This window comes from Protobothrops mucrosquamatus, unplaced genomic scaffold (assembly GCF_001527695.2).
Source record: "Protobothrops mucrosquamatus isolate PMUCROS unplaced genomic scaffold, P.Mucros_1.0 scaffold_280, whole genome shotgun sequence".
Classification (NCBI taxonomy): domain Eukaryota; kingdom Metazoa; phylum Chordata; class Lepidosauria; order Squamata; family Viperidae; genus Protobothrops; species Protobothrops mucrosquamatus.
Window position 1 is genome coordinate 887085 of NW_015386356.1, and position 22640 is coordinate 909724.

Genomic DNA, 22640 nt, shown 5'->3' on the forward strand with positions numbered 1-22640 from the left:
GGCTTCAGTTCTTTCAATGAGTAAAGTGGCTTGATGCTTTTGTCAGCTCCCAGAACTGATGAAGGGACTTTTGCTATTTCAGGGACTTTTGCTATTTCAGCTCAGGAGATAGCAATAATTTTTGCTTTTTTGAAAACAATCACAATGTGTTTTTAGATTTTGGACTGAGCACTGTAGAAATGCCCAAAGAGCAGCACATCAACAGCTAATGCAAAAGCTTGAAGATTAGAATGCTTTCATTCTGCATGTCGTCTGATCTATAGATCAAGATAGAGGTGCCTGCAAAACAAACAAGCAAACAAAAATCCATGATGACACCAACACTATGACACAGGTGCAGTGATGTCATTGCACAAATGGTACCACTACATTCTTGAGGCATTATGCCTGCCACAACTACATAAGTTATAGTATTTCTATTGTATCAAGAAATATATTGCAATTGGCCCGCTATTGCTTCCCTTGAAGATTCTCCTGAGCATACATCTTTTGAAATCTGTGAGCCCCATTGTGCTGCAGATACTTTTCCCAGAGCTCCAAACTTCCTTTGGACTACTACTAGCAGTGTCTTTAATGAAATACAAATACAATTAATGGGAAAGGGGTATCCACAGTACCTACCAAAAGGTAGCAGCAACAATGCAGTTGAAGCTTTGCCTGTTCTGTGTCACACAGAAAAAAATAGGTATTTCAATTGTACTATTGCAACATAATCGATGTGGCCTGGGCGAATATCATCCTATTTATACTCTTATTTTTTACACATGCTATATGACCTATTTTATAATCTGAGTGTTGAATGTTATATGACCATAATCTGACATGAATAAAGAAAGGACCATAATCCTGTTTGGTTTTTTTTACCATACCTTGAATGGAAATTTGTACATCATTTCAACTTGATTTCAGGAATAGTTCCAGACCCAGATGCCTTCAACAGGCATTATTAGAAAATGAAAATGGGATGGTTGCAGTCTTTTGTACATGTGTTTTAAGGATGTTATAAACAAAAAGCAAAAAGGGGAGGGAAGAATCCACCCCCAGAATATAATCCTCTCATTTAGTAATCAGAACTAATTTTACATATCAATTCTTGCCATACTATACAATTTGGTTATTCTTATTTAAGTCATTCTAGATTACAATTTTAAAAAATGAAAAAGTAAACAGAAACAATGATATGTACATTTCCAAATGCTCTCCATTCAAAGGTCCTGGCAATGAAATGAAAGTATAGAAAAAGAAATATGCTTTTTAGACCATTATAATCCCAATATTCTTGTATGGAAGAGAAGAATGTCCATCTGCCCAGGAAAAAGAGAAACATAAACTGTGACAATAAGGTTCATCCAAGAAGAGTGATTTTCAATCAACAACATAACTAGGCCTGTACATATTTGAACAATGATTCAAAAAGTGGGTTTTGGATGTTATCTGAGCACAACATTTCTCTGCTACTAATTAAAGGAGCCATTTCTTTTTTCAGATTTCGATGCAGGCCTTAAAACAATCAAAAGTTACATCTGCTTTAAGGAATCAACTCATTAAAGCAGCCAAGCCATTAAAGTTTGGGCAGAAGCCTGAGAAAAGGTAGGTTGCTTTAACAAATAGCAGAGCTAGTCATTTGAAATCCAAAGTTCTTATGAATAATTTTCAAAGCACGCACAGCTCTATCTGGAAATAATCTAGATGAGACACCAAACAAGCTAGCCAATCTTTTAGTCTTACTGTAAATTATAAATGCAATAAGAAAATATTTGTAAATATATAAATGTCCTTGTGGCAAGGAGGTTTTCTGATAGAGTGTTTAATGGGTCTTAAGATCAAGATAGCTGAGAGCTGCTTGAGAAGGGGGAAAGAGCCATGTTCAGCTGGTCATGAAGATTGGGAAGTAACTGAGCCAAGTTACATCGCTGGCTCAGGAATTCTAGGAGTTGAAGTCCATGAGTCATAAAAGAGCCAAGGTTGCCTACCCCTGGCCAATTTTCCCAGTCATGAAGGTTCAGAAGTAGCGTTTTCTTTTACTATATAATTTTAGATCAAGGGTGTCAAACTCACCACGTCATGTGATGTGTCGTGACGTATCACGTGTCGTGACTCTTTTTGCATTGCCGGCAATGGGGTGGGCACGCTTTGGTATGATGAAACCTGCCCGCGGGCCGGCAGTTTGACACCCCAGTTTTAGATGAAACATGGAGAGTCCTGTTTGCAAGAAGGTCCTATAAATCAATGAAAACAAATGAGTATGATGGGGTAAATGAATATTTTGTGGCTATCACCATCACAATTACCAATAATAATATTGATTAATGCATTATTTATTAGATTTCCATTTAGACTTTCTACTATTTCTACTGCAGAGTCCTTGGTGTGTGCCCCAAATTCCAATGTGTCCATCAGTCTGATTGTAACCCCTGATATTGTATATGATTTTAATTTCTGCAGAGCAGAAATTGTTCCTATATACCATTTGTGAATGTCAGTGTCAAAACTCTCTAGTACTACTTGAATGCCCAAGATGGGGGAGGTTTGTTGGAGTCTGCTAGAGATTATTTTTTCACTTATTTCTTTTGCATGAACTGTCTAAACAAACACAGGATGTTTGGTGTCATCTGCTGTATACCACAAACATCTCAAGAATCATGCTTGGCAGTGGCTTGGCAAAGGAGGGGAGAAAAAATTGCCCCAAGACTATGGATTTCTGCTGACTATTTCTGGTAATTCTTTTGAAAAGTGAAACTCATTATCTAAGATTATGTAATTCTAATGTTTATCTTTGAAAGGGTTGATGAAAAACCACAGAACAAAAGATCTTTTGTTTCTTGCCCACAACTTTCCTGCGGTTCTTGAATTCTTCCTGCAATTCCTCTAAACGGATTTGTCCTATGTTGAAATCGTGCCCTAACATGATTAACGTGGGCAGATTTAGCATCCGTACCACGGATCCAGGATTTCTGGGCAAATCAAAGTGTGTGTGTACGTAAGTGACTGCATCTAAACGCAAGAGCCGCGGGATGTGATTATGACACCGATGTGACAAACAGATCCAATGATCTGTTTGGAGAAAGTCGGGGAGAAAATTCGTTGCTTCAGGATTTGGCAAAACGATCTTTTTCGCCAGTGATGAGAAGCACTTAGGCTTTCCCTCTCTCTTCACCTGCCCGCTGTCGCTCAAGCCACGCGGCCCCTTCCCCCAGCGGCGAAGGCAGGGCTACCCACGCGGCAGTGAGGAGTGGGGAAGGAAGGGGGGGTGGCGCCCTTCGCCCCCACCTCTCGCGGAGCAGAGCCAAGGCAGAGTTCGCCCACCCAGGCCGCCGCCCTTTCCGCTGAGGGCGGCGGAGCCCGGGCGAGAAAGCACCAAACTGCCGCCACCGGCGTCTGGCTGGAGTAGCCCCTCCAGAGCAGCCTTTGGAAGCGGGAGTGGGCGGCGCTCCAGCCGGCGAGTTCCAAGCAGGCGGGGAAGGGACCGGGCTTGCAGCCTTCGCTCTCCCGGCTCTGAAACTCAACAGCCGCGCGCTTTGCCTGGACATGTCTTGAAAAACTTGGATCTTGTCCCGCCCCTCTCAACTTGCTGGGGTTTTTTTTTTTTCCCCTCTCCTTTTGAACCGGATGGGTTCAACCCGGCAGGCAGCCACCTGGAGATGGAGCGAAGCGGGCGATCTCTCGGGCGCTGGAAGAGACGGAGCCAAGTTGGTCTTTGGTTTATGCGAGTCCTTTGAACCCGGGTCTGTTGGGATGGACTGAAGCAAAAGGAATTCTAGATGTAAGCAAGGAAAGCGAGGTTGCACCCAGCTGGCCTGGTTGGTGAGTCCTTCCTTTCATCCTCTCCTTCCCAGCCCTTCCAGTTGCGTTTCGGAAGCCCTGCGTTGCGCTTCACCAGCAAGAGGGAGTGTTGGATAGACGAATGGACGGACACTTCGGGGGGCACCGGCCCTTTGCGTGGCCTCTCTCTTAACCTCCTTTAGTTTCTATCTGTGTGACCTCTAGCAAAAACTCCCCACCCATTCCCCACCTTTTTTTTTTTTTTTTTTTGCAAGAACCAGTGATCCCAGTTGCAGTCTGCGTCTTTCAGATCGTTGTTTAAGGAACCTGGTTGTAAAAGGGTGCTCCTAGCTTTTACGTATATGGTCGAGTGCAACTTGTTTTAGGAATAGTGCCTTTGGGAAGGAGAAACAAGTAGGCGATCCACGAGGAAGCATTATGGCGCAGCGCCCTCTAGCTACCAAAAAGGGATAGAGCCGAGTTCCTGTCCCCTGTTCTGTGGCTGCCTGGGCCGGTAACCAGTCAGTCAAGTTCAGCAGTGTCCGGAGCCACGAGGAGAGAGCAGAGAGCAGAGAGATGAGCTCTCCTCTCCCCCCCCCCCAACCGTCCATTGTTGTCCCACCTTTGGAGCCCCTTCCGGCTTTCTCCAGTGGTGAGCCTCGAGGGCGAGCTTTGGCGTCTCGTTTCACGACTTCTTGTCAGTCACTGGGCGTGTGAAGAATGAATGAGAAGAAACGGGCTTTCTAAGCCGAGATATGAGGAGGGATTGATCACAGCGATTCAGCCCCCGTGGCGCACCTTGAAGAATCTGCTTTATTTTTAGCCCCTCCTTTTTTGAGGGAGGTTTTAGTAAGGAAAAAGGCGATTCCTTCCTTCCAGGCAATTAAATTTCGGAGGGTGGGTCGCAAGGTTGGAAACCGGAACTTACTAAACCCGCTGCGGTCTCTTCCTCGGGGATGCCTCTTTAAGTCTCGTCCCACAGCGATTTTTTATTTTTTTTACCGCCTCCTAGTTGTAACCTGTTTCTGAAACAGCCCTGGGGAGGAGAGATGCTCAGTTAAACGTGTCGCACTGTTGTATTCACACTCGGGTTGCTTAAAAAAACGCTTCTATCCCCAACAAAGACCAACGTGGCGCAAAAATCGACGTATGTGTCACCTGCTGCTCCCCCCAACACGAAGGGACCCAAGCTGCCCCTGTGAACCTCAGACCGCTTGAGGCGGTACGCGCTGGGCTGTTCAAGTGATTTGTAAATCACAGCGACCTGAAACAGCTCCCACCGACTCAGCGTCCCACCCGGAAGTAGGTCCATCCAGGTCTACGAAGCATTACTCCCCTGCAGACACCAGCAGGATGGTGACTCGACTGCAGGAGACAGTGGCCGTGTGTCGTTTACAAGGATGTAGCCCAAACGGGCGCGCCCAACAATTTCTGTGCATTGAGATGAAATTCAATCTGACAAAAGTGGTCTAATGGAAACCAGAGCCAAGTATCAATTTTCTTATGAGTAGGATGGGTAGGATCGCACAGCAAAGCCAACTGGAGGGTACTTCTAGGTAAGTAGGGGCAGACTTATGGCTGGAAACCTAAGCATCTTACTCTAGGAGTAAGCCCCATTAACCACGAAAGGATTTACCCCTGAGTAGAAGCCTAAAGTCGCTGTGGTAGACGTTCTGCATCTGAGGCCTGGCTCTGCTTCTCTGCCACCCATTCGCCAACGCCTGTTTGCAGAAGGCAGGCGCTGTTCTCCGCCTTCTGTAGTCTGTAAACTGCTGATAGTCAGGTGAACTCCAGGTTTTATTGAGCTCTTCAAAGGATTTCAAACTACCCGTTCATGACATGGCAGTTTTTAAAAAATTCATTCATCAGAGGAAGCCTCGGCTCTTTTATCAATGGGGTAGGGGAGAAAAGTCGCTTTCCTTTCTGTAAATTGTCCGAAAGGTTCCTGAAATTAAGAGGTGGGTTGCTGGTATCGGGTTACATTTTAAATCAAAGCTCTGAAATGGAATATGAAAACCCTCCCATTTTCCCCCTCCTCCAAGAGAAACTCCCCCCTCCCAGTTTCTATTGGAGAATCCCTTCCAGAGCTCAGTCTCTCAAAAATAATCCAGCAATGCATCTGGTGTGTGTGGAAATTCCTACTCTTAAAAGTAAGTAACTCGGCTTTGAAATTCCCTAAGTAAGACGCCGTCTCCCCCTTTTATTTCCTCTTAGAAGCGGGCGGAGGTGGTTACGGTACAGTAATCTTTTGTTGGGCAATAGAGGCTGCGGGCACTCCAGAAAAGTTACCGACAGGGCGGTCCTTTGCCGAGTTGAGCTCCAGTAACCTTAACGTTGCTCGGGAAGGCGCTGCAATTAATAATTCAAGAATTTAAGCGGTATTGCTTAACTAAGAGAATTCGACCGCCGGTCAGAATGATATTGAAGCCTCGGGCAGTGTACTTCTGTTTAGGATCAACCGTCAAATCGCGTGGAGGCGCCTGAATCCAGGGAGATGATCTGATTCAGGCAGCATCCGTTTTACATGTAACTAGCAATAAGCCTGCTTGCAGCCAGTGCTTTAGACATGAGTAAACATAGCAACACCTAGGGGATCACCTTTAGTAGGAAGGCAAGTTGGTTTGCGCTGTGTTCTGAAGGTTGTTGGGGTCCAAACTGTTGCGGGGGAGGAGGTATTCGCGTGTGCATTCCTTAGTTTAAATCGGGTGAGTTTGTCTTTAATTCAAATATGCGACTGTTTTTAGAACTCCCTGGGCCTCCCAAGTTGGCGTAGTTGCCCTTTTCTGCCTTTAATTTCTGGTTGGGATATGATACTTTGCGGAATCCGCACGAAGGGCGTTGAGGTGCGTTGGGGTTCTGCAAGATTGAAAGGTTAGCGAATCCCCAGCTGTGAGCGCAACTGCAGGTTGATATGCCCTGCGCTGTCGCGGTCGACGTTGCTGAAGATTTGGGGCGGTAGAGTATTAAAGTGCCAAAGGAGGCGAGTTTTGGTTCGCGGAGTCTTCCTTTTAAGGGCTTGTAAGAGAATGTGCAGCGTATAAAGCAATTACAGGCATGGAAGTGCTAGGAGACGGACTCGGAGCAGAACACTATCATGCTCGGCCGAAATCCGGGCGGGTGGAAACTAGAAACTCTGAGATCTGAGGCTTTAGTTCTCACAAAAAAAAAAAGGGGGGGGGAGGAAAAGATGCCTTGTTCACATTTCCTTGCTTTAGGACATTAACCCAATGATGGATTAAAGCCAAATCTTCGAGGGTTCAAAGAAAACATTAACATACTGCTAGAGGCAAACATTACCTTAAAAGTAGTTGGAAAGGAGCATTAAATATATTTAAAGGTTCTTAAAAAGATTTAGCTGGATTTATCCTAAAGATCAACTGTGTGCATGTGAATTCAGGAAGGCTTACTCCCGGCCAGGTTAAAAAATAAATAAAAATGTTTGCTCGCTTTAAAGGAAGCTCCACCTAGCTTTACTTCCGAGTAAACAGATTTGGTCAAACTAAGACTGCTGCAGGCAGCTAATGAACCCGGTGAGACTTCCTCCTGAGTAAACAGGCCCCTGACCCTACACACTTACCCCCTTAGCCTTAAGCCCTTTCAAAACACACACACACACACACACGGTTCGTGTGATCACAACTGTTGCTCTGCTACAAGCGCTCTGCCCTCAAAGGGAAAGGGGGGTGAAGAAGGAGAATGGTAGTGGCGCGTTTGATCTGCAGGGTTATAATCACTCCGGAGCCAGATGGTTGCGAGCCGTGCAGTCGCTGAAGAGTGGTTTAACTTTTCATGCCAGAGAAATTAGTTCCGGACGCGGTTTGTGGCGGCTGCCCCTGCTTTGGCGGAGGAATCCGGGGACCGGAGCGTGTCGCGACGCGACGCGCGGCAGCAGCAGGAGCAAAGGAGGCGCCGCTGCAGGCAGTGAGGAGAGAGAGAGGAAGAAAGGGAGACTGGGGACCCGGACCGAGCACGATGCGAGAGGACAGGCTGGCGCTTTTCCTCGGTGGAAGCCATCTCCCCCGACGCCTCCGCCTTTTGCGGGGAGGAAACCTTAGAGGTGAGAAACGAAGCAGGATGGGACTCGCGGTGACCTGGACCGGCGGAAAACAGTAGAAGAAAGTTCGGGATCGGCATGCCCGCGGTGCCTTCCCAGCGGGGTCTTTCCCGCACGAGGAGGGGGCTTGTAGAGGAGCAGAAGCAGCCAGGAAAGCGGGAGTGCAAAGGAGCTAACGGAGAAAGAGGCGTCTTGGCTACCGCACAAGGGGAGGTGGGAAAGTTAGTGCTTTCTGCAAAGTTAGGAGTTTTTCTGCCCGGCCGCCCCATTTGCATTTGGATGGGTGGCAGAGAGCCCCCCTTTTCCGGAGGGGGGTGTCAGGACGTGAGTAGAATAGCAAGTGAGACACGAGGGGCTGCAGTCTGCCCGGGAGCTTTTGTCCTGCTGCTACCATTAGCTGAGTAGGGCAGGGCGAGCCACGTTGGGAATGAAAGAGACTTAGAACCGGGGCGGGGGGGGGGGGGAGAACTCCCTTTTCTTTCAAGAGTAGTTGCTAAATCAAATCTTTTAAGAGAGGTAGTTCTTAAAGTGAGACACAAAGCCTTTTAAGATATTTTCTACTCTGTCTCTCCTTCCCAACACAATTCCTGTACTTGATTTCAGAGTGCTTTAAGTTTTATCCACTTCTAAAATCCCTGCTAGTCTTTTATTATTTTTCCCTTGGTCTAAGTTCATTATTTTTTATCAAGGTCGGCCTGTCTTTCCTAATTGGATCAGAATCCAGTTGTTGTGACCTAACTAAAGTGCTGGAGAAAAATTGAAGGAAGTAGGCAGTAATTATCTTTTCTTATTAGTGGGCTTGGAAAGGAAGGAGCTGTTAACTATGGATTGAGGCTGTGATTTCTCTTGTTATGCTTGCCAGAGTTTGTTTTGAAGAGCAAAGGGTGATTAATATGTCTCAAAAGGAAGGCATGCAGAATTCTTGGCATCATGTAGTGGAAGATTATAAACTTTATAATCTGAAATAAGCATTTTAAATGCCAAGATTTGTTTATTGCAATTATATTCCACTTTTTCTCTTGAAAGCTTGAGATGGCATACATGAGGATTTCTTATTTTGTCCCACCACATGCAGTAAATCTATGAGATAAATTGGTTTGAGAGATGATGGTAGACTCATGCTGAGTTGGTTAAACTTGGCTCTCCTTGGTCCAAGTGTAAGCACTTCATTAAATATAGTCTCCTTTAAATCAAATTTGACTCTTGGTGACTTCATGGAAATATCTATATCATGGCAGGAATCCAGAAGTAGTTTATCCTTGCCATCTCCCTGTCTATCTTAAAGGAATATAATATTTAGGACATAGTCTATAATTGAATATAATCCATTCATAGCAAAGTCCCACTTATTTCAAGCAACACTTAAGCTTGCTTAAATCCTATCCATATCTATTCAAAAGTAATTTCTGTTTAGTTAAACAGTAACAGGTTCTATATTACATCTGCCATATATGCAAACATGCCTAAATAGATATACTAGGATATGCAGCAATCTGAATTTTAAAAGGAGAAAGTGATTTGGAGACTGATTGGACATGCATACTAAATTGATTTCCCTTAATCCAGTGTGTCTTACTGTATGAGTCTAGGAAGGAATGTAATTCTTTAAGGAAGTTACCAGTAGATGCAGTCTATGCACCCCACCAACTTCTAAATGTTTTTCCTATTTGGATCCAGTTCAGTGCATAGCCTAGTGTTTGTTCACATATCACAATCTTACATTAATTTTAAAAAGTTTTTATGGAATAACATTGCCTTGGCAAATTCCTCTAGGATTTCAGTAGGCCTTCAGAGTGCTTAACTTTGGGGAGACTTCATCCTTGATCTTTCTGTTTCTTTTCTGGCTTGTTGACAGAGTCCACCACAGTTTGACCTTCACATTCTTTGAAAGGATATAACTTAGAATATTCAGAAAGGAAGGTCTTGAAAATTGGATAGTTTACTTTCTTCAATTTGTGTGTTTTGTATGATGACCTTAACAATCTGAGAAGATTGCAACAAAATACAAGTCATCTTCCCATTTTCAAAGTCAATCCCATTTTAGTTTATTACTTGTTGATCCTGAATATGAGTCTACTTTTTATTTATTTTTCAATTCTGTTTTGTATTTTTTGTAAGTGACATATTGTATCATTTATGTTGTTATTTTAGAATGATTTTTTTTTCATATGCTAGACAGGAGAATTCTCAGCTAGTAAGACACTAAGATTTGCCTGCCTCAAAAACAGTAAAGTATTGTATATTAACCTAACTTATACTGGTTGTTAATAGGATGCGATCATAAATGTGTTTCTCTTAGGTACCAATCTTATTTCTTCTAATTAGTTATATTACTAATCCTGTTATTGGTTGTTATGAATGAGGGTGATAGCATAGTAGATAGCAGGTTGAAGAAAGCAAAACCAAAGAAAAGGTCCATTGAACATGGCGACCAGATCCAAATTGTAGTTTGTGTAATTGTAGTTATTCAATAAAACGCAAGTGAATTGTCTGATACATTGTCTGATTCTAAGACAAAAGTCAATGTTTCAGTATGCATTAGTTCAGTGTTTCTCAACCTTGACAATTTTAAGGCATGTGGATTTCAACTCCCAGAATTCCACAGCCAACATTGCTGGGAGTTGAAGTCCACATGCCTTAAAATTGTCAAGGTTGAGAAACACTGCATTAGTTGGACTTGCATAACATACTAAACAACCTGTATTATAGTTTACTATGATGTGTAGATTTGATAAGCAAATGACTTATTTTCATATAGTCATGAATAGTAATCTGATAAACTAAAGATAAAAGAACTGAGAAATTTTAGAATTAAGCAGATACTATCCAACATAATGATTTGGCTATTGGTAACTGAGGGCTAAATATGCAGTTGTGCCTGCATGAAATATACAGACTAATACTGTCTAACAATTCTTTCCACAATGAAACCAAGGAAAGATTATTGTAGTGATTAAGGGGCAACCATTATATGGCAAAAAGTTTGTTTCAGAGGATTTTGGATTAAGAATTTCTTTTAAAAATGCTTTTTCAATCTGTACCTATTCTCTACTATGACCAGCAATACTCTTCTATTGTATTTTTAAATTTTATTTTGTATTATTGTATATTTTGCATAGAGTATTTTGTAGTATGGGACCAGGTTATCTGAGGAACTGCCTTGGCTTATCTTACTTGATCTGGTCCAAGGGTACTCTGTGTGCCCCACTGGTAAAGAGTTTTGACTAGCAGGAGAGTCTTTTCTGCTGTGGTCTTTTGAATATTTTGCTACCTGAGGCGAGGTCTGTCCCGACCCTTTTAGCTTTCCAGAATAGCACATTAAAACCTGGCTTTCCAGTTGGCCTGAGGAAGCTCTATGTTGAAGGAAACTGGTAGACTTACAGAAGAGATGCAGCCACCTTATCAATCTTGCTTTCATGTATCTATATTTAATGTTTTGATATTTTTATGATTTTAATTGTGAGCTGCCCAATGTCACTTTGCAGGGTGAGATGAGCAACATATAAATTTAATTAATAAATATTTTCTCATTTTTAAGGAATAACCCTTGTTGCAATGACCTTTGCTTTTAAAGACAAAGAGAAAAATGATTTTAAACTTGAGCCTTAATTTTTTTAAAAGAGTACCAAGTATTAGCTCTGCAATAGAAAAAATTAAGTATTCAGTTGCCAGTTAACTTAAGCAAGCAACTTTTCATACTATGTTTAAAATTTCATTAAAAGGTTTAATCTAGTAATATTTTTGAACTAAACATTTTAACCTGTTTAGTTTAAGTATTGCCAGAATTTATTCATTCAGCAAAAACCTAGGAAAGGTATATGAATGGATCTTTGTTTTTCTGATTTATTTCAATAACTAGAATTTGCTTAAAGCTACATTCTCTCTGCTTTGAGTGTTGCCATCTAGTCAAGTTTCATGTAAAATGAATGTAAACCCTTGGCTGTGCATAGAAAAAGTGTGTGTAGGTCTTTAGCATTGCTCAAGATCATGCAGTTTGTGCAAAACAGGTTTTTGATTTGTTGAATATTTATATTGTTTTGTAGATGATATTGTAGGAGAAGAGCAGGCAGAGCTGGGGGATGGAGTTAAGCATCCATCAGCTTAGAATGGTTACATTGTCACAAATAGTTCATGTACAACCCCTCTTGAATTCTGTTAACCCTCATCTGGTGCCAATTTAATATTGAACTTAATTTGACTAGATTCTTGTGTATAACTTGAGTAATAAACCTTTTGAATTGCAATTTAATGTATAATCCTGATTCTTTTCACATGACATTAATATAGTCAATTCAAGACTTGTATCATTTGTGGCAACATAACTATTCTAAGTTATGACATGCTTAACTCTTCCTCTCAGCTCTGCCTGCTCTTCTCCTACAGATATTTTTGCATAAAACGCTCCGTTTATTCATTGCAGATTTTGCTGTTATATGGTATTGTGTTGTAGCTAACATTAATACAGAAATTTATGTAGTTACTTAGTTGCTAAAATAAATAAGTAAAAACTTAAATAGGCATTTAGCCTTCAAGATGTTCCTCAATGGACAAATCATATTGACATCCACTCTTAATTATTCCCAATGAAGAACACATCCATAAAGTAAAAGCATTCAGCGTTCAGAACTAGAATGTACGGAAACATTTTGGTAGTTTGGTAACTGGGCAGAAGGGAAAAACTATTGGGAAAACACTTCTCAGTATACATGTAGTCCTCACTTACCTTGTTTAGTAACCATTTGAAATTATGGAGGGTAAATAGAGGGGGAAAAACAGCTTTGTGACCAGTCCTGTCTTCTTGGGCTACATCACCATTTGGGTGCTTTGCAATAGGCATGCATTTACGACCATAGCAGCATTCCATGGCCATGTGATCACCATTTGTGAGTTTCACAAACTTGCTTCTGACAAGCAGACTTAATGGAGAATGTGGAACCAGAACTGCATGTTGCAGTCACCTGATGTCTCACTTAGCAGTGGAAGCAATAGAGTTGCTGATCCCAGTCGTGGTTGATAAGCTTTGTTCCTCTCCAGTTGATTAGCTCCTGATTCTTTTAATGATTAATGGTGGTTAAGGTTGTTTTTAGCTCTGTTATCTTTTAGCCATAGCTCTTTAAATAATTAATATGTTAGATTATCTACAATCGAATTTTGCATACAAATGTTTACCTATATGTTGTTAAACATGAGAACATTTTTTATGAAGATCTCAGAGAAAGTGAACAAATTTATATATATGCCTAGGAGAAATGAGATTGGACAGCCTTTTTTCTGGTTCCAGACCAAGTATCATTTCAAGTGATCACTGTAATGCTATTCAGCTCACCAAATGGATTTAGTGGCTAATCATTTGTTAACAAAAGGAAAGTGTCAAATGTTGGTCTTTTATTATGGCCCTTTGGTAGAAGTAAAACCTAAGCTTAAAGCTGATGCTTTGTTTTGCAGCATGTTGGATTGCTCGCCATTTGTTAATAAATAGAAATTTTCAAAATTGAATTAGCTGGGTTTTTAAAGTACTAGGGGATGTGCTAGGAGATTTTAGGTCATAAAATAATATCTATACTTGTGAAAAATTGCAAATATAGTGCCTCTTATTCATTTTGTGGGACAGCATGTCATATTGTGCAGTTAGAGATAATTGAAGGAATTGTTTATGGTTTAGAAAACTGTTTGCAATTTTTGAGATTGCTCCATCAGGCTTTGGTTGCAAAACAGTGTTGCCTGAAATCACATATGGGTTATCATATATTCTGTGGACCAAAGGTGAGAACTCATTATCTGTTATCCTTTTTCCAGGTGATGCAAAGCAAATCTTAAGATCTGACCGTACTTGAGAGTACATGCAATTTCAGAAACTCCAGGTTCTTTTTGTATCATGTATTACCTGAGAGTATGCAACAAAAAGTAGTATATTGGAAAAAAGTAGAGTTTAAGGCACAAACCACCTGCATTCTAAAAGCATTATTAAAAATATTTGAACTATCTAAGTTGAATAGAGCAGAAATTGCATTTGTTCATAGAACAGAGTCACTGTGTAAAACTCTAATTGTTTTTACAGTATTCTTAAAGGATAGAATTTCTTCTTGGGATGGTAGTCTAATTAAAAACTAATCTTTACTTAAAGCTGTTATGGCTAGGAATGCAGTGGAGATTATTTTCCTGTCCTTCTATTAATGCCTATTTTATTCATGCCTGAAAGAATGAAAAGTAAGTTCTCTGTCTGAGCTTCAGCAAACATAAAATGTTTGGTTTTGTTAACTGCAGTTTGGGGTAAGGTTCAGTCCTTTATATATTAGTTAATACCAAGATTAGGGTCAAGAACAAGACATTTATTTTAACATTTGTGTTTTGTCTCTTAAATGAGACATTGCTTGAGTGCTTACAAACCTGCATTGCTTGAGTGTAGCATCATTCATTCTCATCAATAAAATATGAAAAAGTATATATTAGGCATATATGTTGGTATTGATGACACAAACAACATGGTCATTTTAGAAATTCATTATAGTGAGGAAACCATAGTCTTCCTCTTCTGAAGAAATCAATTTCACAGCTTTATTAGTCTCTTATGTATTAGAAGCTCAAGACAGTGTGAATTATCTCTATGAATGCCAGATTGAAAACTCTCTTCCAAATTCCTGAAAGTTTTATTAATAAAAGAGGCATTTGTTGTTTATGTCTTACTCTCAGAATGCTTTAGAATTTATTACTGGGCACTGTCACAGAATGCTAGTGTCCGTCTTCTCTCCCAGTTATGTTTTTGTCAAACTTCATTTCCCAACAATGAAAAAAAATCCCTGGGAACATTTCTCATATCTTCCCTAGAGATTTAATGTCAGTTTGGAAAATGAGGGAATCTGAGGGCAGATTGCATAGTGAAAGAAAGGACTCTGGTGCATATCTGAGTGCCCCTTAAAGTACAAGAAACTGACATCCTACTCATGAGAATTTTGTCTTTTTCTTCTTTCGGGGAAGAAATAAAGTTGATAGGAAATGGCTATGAAATGATGCAGAAGAAAAAAATTATAATTATTCTTGAGTAACTCGTCAATTTCAAATAGGCCCTTGAATTTATATGAAGGATCTTGAAATTCAGTGATGTAAGATTAATGCTTATGAATGTTATCCTGTATTCTGATTTGTACCCATTTTTAAATGCAAGCTAAGGACAAGAACCTGGCCCTTAAGACTGGTAGAGGCTTGAGGCTTTGTGGATCTCCAAAGCTAGCCCAAACCAAGGGACTCTTGGGTATCACTAATATGGAAAATCTTTTCTATTTCATTATTTTAATCTTTTGGTATGACCACTTAATTGAAAAAATGTTAGGTTTTAATGTAGACTTTATAAGAAAATTCCAAATGATTTTAATCACAGAATAGTTATTTTAAAGGAACATGTTCAAAGACATTGATTTCTATTCTTGTGGTTTTTTTTTCAGATTTTTGGTGATTGCTTCTATGAAGAGCCATTTGACCATGTTGCTGTTGTTGTCTCTACTGCTGCTTGTGCAGGAATTTGAACAATGTGAAGGAACCCTGACACAATATCATGCACTGCCAATGCAATTCACACAAGTTCATTACAATGCAACAGTATATGAAAACTCTGCAGCTAAGACTTATGTTGGGCATCCAATAAAAATGGGCATTTACATTACTAGCTCCCTGTGGGATATAAAATACAAAATTATTTCTGGGGATAGTGAGAACTTGTTTAAAGCTGAAGAATACGTTTTGGGGGATTTTTGCTTCTTACGAATTCGGACCAAGGGAGGGAATACTGCTATACTTAACAGAGAAGTAAAAGACCACTATATATTAACTGTAAAAGCAATAGAGAAAAATACAAATGCAGAAGCTCTCACAAATGTCAGAGTGCAAGTATTGGATACAAATGACTTAAGGCCTTTATTTTCTCCAACTTCTTACAGTGTTTCATTATCAGAAAATACAGCAATAAGGACCAGTATTGCCAAAGTCAGTGCAACCGATGCAGATATTGGAACCAATGGAGAGTTTTATTACAGTTTTAAGGAGAGGACAGACATGTTTGCAATTCATCCAACAAGTGGGGTGGTCATTCTGACTGGCAGACTTGACTATTCAGAAATAAAAGTTTATGAGTTGGAAATTCTTGCCGTGGATCGTGGTATGAAATTGTACGGTAGCAGTGGGATTAGTAGCATGGCGAAATTGACAGTTCATATAGAACAAGCTAACGAACATGCACCAGTCATAACAGCCCTTGCTTTGGCTCCTTCAGAGCTGGATAAGGATCCAGCATATGCAATTATAACTGTGGAGGACAAAGATTATGGTTTAAATGGAGAGGTAGCATCTCTAAGTATTGTAGCAGGTGACCCACTTCAGCAGTTCAAAGCTGTGAGAACCGTCCCAGGAGGAAAAGAATATAAAATCAAAGCAATTGGCAGTGTTGATTGGGAGAGCCAACCCTTTGGTTTTAATCTTACACTGCAGGCTAAAGATAAAGGAAACCCTCCAAAGTTTTCCTCTGTGAAAGCAATTCATCTGCCTTCTCCCCAGTTTAGGTCTGGAGAAGCCCAGTTTGAAAGAGTAGTTTATAGAGCTGAAATAAGTGAATTTGCTCCACCGAACACACCTGTGGTTATGGTAAAAGCATTGCCTACTTCTCCCTACATAAAATATTTGTTTGCAAATGCACCAAGCAAAGCTCAGTTCGGTTTGAATCCTCACACTGGCCTTATTACTACTATAGATGCCATAAAAGCTCAACATGCACCTCATTTTGAATTTGACATAATGACAAGCAATAAAAAAGCATCTACAAAAGTATTCATTAAGGTTATAAATGTGAATACTCATCCTCCAGAATTTACTAAGACATCATATAAATCTTCTTTTAATGAGAATGTCCCTATAGGGACAAGTGTTATGAGTGTGAGTGCAAACGATCCTGATGAAGGTGAAAATGGCTATGTCACATATAGCATTGCAAATATAAACCCTGTTCCTTTTGAGATAAACCACTTCACTGGTGTGGTTACCACCTCTGAAACTATGGATTATGAATTGATGCCAAGAATTTATAAATTAAGAATTAGAGCATCAGACTGGGGCACCCCCTATCGCAGAGAGGTTGAAGTCCCTGTTACAATAGTTTTAAATAATTTGAATGATAATACTCCTCTCTTTGAGAAAATAAACTGTGAGGGAACAATTCCCAGGGAACTTGGTGTGGGAGAGCAAATAACTACTGTGTCCGCTATTGATGCTGATGAGCTCCAGTTAGTACAGTACCAAATAGAATCTGGAAATGAATTAGATTTATTTAGTTTGAATCCAAATTCTGGGGTTCTTTTCCTGAAACAATCACTAGGCGATGGCTTAAGTTCAAGAACATCTTTTCATAGTTTGAAAATAACTGCTACAGATGGAGAAAATTTTGCAGCCCCCTTGTTTATTAACATCACTGTAGTTACCAGCCGCAAACCAGTGAGCTTACAATGTGAAGAGACTGGTGTGGCCAAAATGTTGGCAGAAAAACTCTTGCAAGCAAATAAGCTTCATGGTCGTGTTGAAGTAGAGGATACTTTTTTTGATACACATACAATGAACTTGCATGCACCTCAGTTTGAAAGTGGCCTTCCCAGGAGCATTGAAGTAAAAGAAGATCAGCCTGTAGATTCTACCATCATGTTTTTGAATGCAACTGATCTTGACACTGGTTTCAATGGGAAGTTAGTCTATTCTATTTCTGGAGGTAATAATGACAGCAGTTTTATCGTTGGAATGGAAACAGGAATGCTAACCATCTTGTCTCCTCTTGACAGAGAAGTAAGAGATAAATACACTTTGAACATTACCGTTTATGATCTTGGCATACCACAAAAGTCCAGCTGGCGTCTTTTAAATATCAGAGTTCTTGATGCCAATGACAATCCTCCAGAATTTTTACAGGATAGTTATTTTGTTGATGTAAGTGAAAACAAAGAACTGAATACAAATATAATACAGATAGAAGCCATAGATAAAGACTTAGGCACCAATGGTGAAGTAAGATACGCACTTCTTACAGATACAAATGAGTTTTCTATTGACAGTGTCACTGGAATTGTAAAAGTTTCAGGACTTTTAGATCGTGAACTTCAAGCAGTGTATTTCTTAAAAATAGAAGCTAAGGACCAAGCTAAAGAGTCACCACAGTTGTCTTCAACAGTTCTATTAAAAGTATTTTTGGAAGATGTTAATGACAATCCTCCAAAATTTGTTCCTGCAAATTATCGAGTGAAAATCCGAGAAGATCTTCCTGAAGGAACTATTGTCATGTGGCTAGAAACTTATGATCCCGACTTAGGTCAAGCAAGCCAAGTAAGGTACAGCCTTTTGGATGGTGGAAATGGAAGTTTCGATGTAGATAAACTCAGTGGAGCAATCCGTATTGTGCAAGGACTGGATTTTGAGAGGAAACAAGTTTATAATCTAACAGTGCGGGCTAAAGATAAGGGAAAACCCACTTCATTGTCTTCTACCTGTTACGTTGAAATTGAAATAGTTGACGTAAATGAAAATCTGCACCCACCACGTTTTCCTAATTTTGTGGATAAAAGTTTTGTAAGTGAAGATGTTCCCGTTGGTACTTCAGTAATGACTGTATCTGCTTATGATGAGGATACAGGAAGAGATGGTGAAATCAGATACTCAATAAGGAATGGATCTGGTGTTGGAATCTTCAGAATAGATGAAGAAAAAGGTAAGAAATTACTTTCTGTTCTAAATGTTTTGAAAAGACTCACAAGAAGTCATTCTAAGTTTGTATTTATTATTTTGTTAAGAATTTGACTAATTTGCAAAAACTAAAGCATAAAGCCCAATTATCTATCCATAGGAGATTCAAATATAGAAATAATGAAATAGCACAATTTATACTGCCTTTAATTTTTCCTAAAAATGACTGGAAACGTGTAATGAAGAGATTGAAAAGTATAACCACTTCATCATGTTCTCCATATTTTTCTTTCATGATTTATTCATACTTATTTTTATTTATATAAATAACATATGATTATTGACAATTTTTTTAATTGATTGATTTTGTTGTAATTTCTTTGACTTGTGTGAGCTGCCCAAAGTCATTGAGAACCAAATTATTAATGATCCATTCAGAGTTCTAAGAAATCTAATATGTTCATTATAATTTAAAGGCTTGGTATTCTTTTATTCTCATTAATGAAAAAAACATAAATACAGAGAATATTTATTTGCCAGACCAGTTATTATGTGTATAGACATGAAATGTCAACAAAGTTGTTTTTATCAAGTCTCCTTAGAGATTTACAGATGTGAACATTAAATTGTGCTTATGAAATAATGAAGTACTCTTTATTTATTGTCAGGCCAGTATTATAACTCTGAACTGATTGCATAATATCTTTGCATGTGAATTGTCTTAAATATAATTTTTTAGAATGTAACGGAAAAAAAACCCAGTTGTCATTAATTAATTTGCATCTCATTCAGATATTTCCTAAGACAATGGTTGAATATCTAATATTGTTATTAGAGTATTAAATAAAACTATTTAGACAGATTACAGGATAGAAATATATCCATATTTGTCTTTCTTGCTTTCCCTTAAAAAGAACAAGAAGAGACACATAAACTTCAGTTAGACCTGCATAATGAGTTGTAAGATGGAGAATATCTGGGCACATTTTTCTGCTGTCTTTGTAACTTAGGCCTATTTTACTATTCAACCCTTTCCTTGCAGTTTCTGCTTTCTCCCACTGTTAAGGACATAGGGATACTATCTGCTTACCATGCAAATATGATCTAATCTACTTTTGTTGTTACTGTTGTTTCTAATCTCTCATTTGTTCCTGATACAAGAATTTTATTCCTTTCTTTCCTCTTCTGAATGAGAACAGTGAAGAACTTTTCTGCTTGACCTTTGTAACTATTGAACAAATGTCCTTGCTGGCTTGTGCTGATTAACTGTCCTGCTCTCTTGTGAAGCAGTATGCATGCAAGGTTACCATGTTGCTTTCTTTTGGAGACACTTGGCTTGCTTTCATTTGTCCTATTTCACTAGTTTATAAGTAATATGAAATGAGAAACAAATTGGGGACTTAATAGGCTAATATTTTGTTTATTGCACATTAGAAATCTCTGGAATTCTTGCATGACTTTGCACTCGAATCTTGTGCAAATTGGTTATGGATTAGATACCTATAGCACAGTGGTGGTGAACCTATGGCACGGGTGCCAGAGGTGGCACTCAGAGCCCTCTTTGTGGGCACTCGTGCCATCGCCCCAGTCCTAGGCCTTCAGCTGGGTTTTATAAAACCTTTCCGCTTTAGGCCTCCACCGCCGTGTGCAAAAAAAAAGGGTTCAATCAATCAGTCAATTTCAACTTCTCGTGGGAAAAAAATCTTGCAAAGTTGGAATTGATTGAACTTTTTAGTCCCACCCAGTCTGCCATTACCAACGCAGCCGTGCCCAGCCAATGGGCCACACCTACCCAATTGGCCACACCCAGCCAATGGGCCACACCCACCCAGCACCCAACGATGCATAAGTGGGTTTTAGGTTGCAGTTTGGGCACTTGGTCTCTAAAAGTTTGCCATCACTGCTATAGCAGGTTCTCAAAAAAGTATTAGGATTGTGTACTGAAAGATGGTCAAGGAAAGCAGCATGACATTTTGCTTCACACATTTTGCACCACACAAACTGCTTTTTGTTTAACAAGAAAAATGGAATTTTTGAAATATTTTGTTTTCTTTCAAAAAAAGCACACTTTAAAAAAATGAACATAATCTGGTGATTATTACTGTTTCATTCAGAATGCTTGGTAGGTAGATATAGAAAAAATATCTGTTTCATAATTTCCAGTACATTTTCAACATAGATTAGAAATCACATGGTAAAGACATATTCCAAAGTGAACGTGATACAATTTACAATGTTTTTATCTGGGATATTATTTTAGCATGTCTGATATATAAATTTATATATTTAATATAATTTTTTTGTTTTTGGAACACAGGTAATGTTGGTTTCTTGTGTAACCTAAGATTTTTTTTTTCTAGTCAGGATAGCAAGAAAAGGAAAATGGGAGACAGTTTTTTGATCCCATAATATGTCGTAAGGCTTTGTACCTATAAAACAGAAATAGACCAGTTTTTTGTAGTGGTTAAGGCAGCAGGTTAGAAACTAGGAGAGCATGAGTTCTAGTGCCGCTTTAGGCAATGAAAGTCATCTGGATGACTTTGGGCCAGTCATTCTCTCAGCCGAACTCACTTCATGGGTCGCTGTTGTGAGGAAAATATTGGGGAGAGGGGCAGTCTATTAGTTGTGTTTGCTGCCTTGAGTTATTGATAAAAAATAATAAATGCGGATATAAATAAAAAATAAACAATTTCCTGATAGATACAGAACCTTTCTTAATGATTGTGGCCCCATTTATTAAGATGTGGGTCTATAAAGTGAGCAATAGAGACAATTAGTGCCGGAAGAGTAACACTAGGAGAGAATTATAATGTCTATAATTGTTCTAGTGCTCAAAATCCTCTGTATGCTATGTACTCTTGTAGTTCGTGGTGATGACCAGAAGTAGGCTGGCATCATTTTGGTAGCTGGAAATTTAACTTAATGGAAGAGAGCTAGGAAGCAAAATAGAGAGAGCTACTTTGCACAAATGACTGTTTTATAGTATTTTAGGCCTTACACTATACTGTTTGTTTTATTTTCCATTATAAAAATACAGAAATAATGTGGGTTGCTTTCCAAAATATAATGGAAATGGTTTTCAGTGGTCACAAGGTATGTGTATGTGTGTCTGTGTGTGTAAGAGGAAAAAAAGAGAGAGAGAAAGAGAGAGAGGTTTTCCATTCCTGATCTGGAAAAGTGTGATTTAAATATTGCAATGATATATACTGATTTCTTGAATGACAACCTTGTTCCTTTTACAAAGTATATGTACTTTTTCTCAACAAAATTTTCTCATTTGTGGCGGTGGGTTGGTGGAAGGTGAGAGGGGTGAAGAGCAGAGAATTTAAAAGCTTATAATAACTTTGTGTGCAGGGCACTTTGGAATAAGAAAAATAAAATTCCCGTGAGACACACTTGGTTTATAAAACTTTATAGTTTAAAAAAAATTAAAAAATATTTTGAAAAAGAAAAAAAATTATTACAAGAAAAAAATGTATTTTTTAGAAAAGTATAACAAATCCTGTCCACATCTCTATATAAATATGTGTAGGATTTGTTGTAATTAGCCATGTTTGTTATATTTTTATATAGAACCTGAACTACATGGTCAGATAAGATAAATTCCATATATTAACATTCTGATATGACTGCAAAATATATATTACCTGTGAAATTCAAGTTCTGTATTTGTGTGCAAGATAAAAGCATCTGGTTATTATTTGTAAAAAGTAGCAGAACCTGTTTAAGCCTTTAATTAAGCTATTTATGCTGACAAAAACTCAACAATTTATAGTTACTAGCTTAGAATGTTTTACTGGATAGAAGGTATAATATTTAGCAGCCTTTTAGTGTATCATCTGAAAATATATTTAAAAGCATAACCAGAAATAGTTGACTGTCATAGAAAAAAATAGCCCATACTAATGAAAACCTTTATTACTGTGGGAGTTTTTACATGTAAGTTTACTATTCTTCTGCTGTATTATAGAATGTGCTGAGAATGAAGATAGTCTTTAAATATCTAGTTAGATAAACTGTCCTGGAGCCTGGTTAATAAGGGCACTGACTATAAAAACATTGGATTTTCTGGGGGGTTTTTCTTTGTTGAAAATGAGTATTGTTTAGCAGTGACCCC

General features: G+C 39.0%; 1 protein-coding gene across 1 annotated transcript; it reads left to right on the forward strand.

Moving 5' to 3' along the window:
* Window positions 1-3618: 3618 nt before the first annotated feature.
* On the forward strand, window positions 3619-22522 carry LOC107302650 (protocadherin Fat 1). Its single transcript, XM_015831772.1, has 3 exons — window positions 3619-3804; window positions 15256-18548; window positions 22494-22522. The coding sequence occupies exons 2-3, from the start codon at window positions 15275-15277 to the stop codon at window positions 22520-22522; spliced, it is 3303 nt and encodes a 1100-aa protein (XP_015687258.1). The 5' UTR covers window positions 3619-3804; window positions 15256-15274.
* Window positions 22523-22640: the final 118 nt, after the last annotated feature.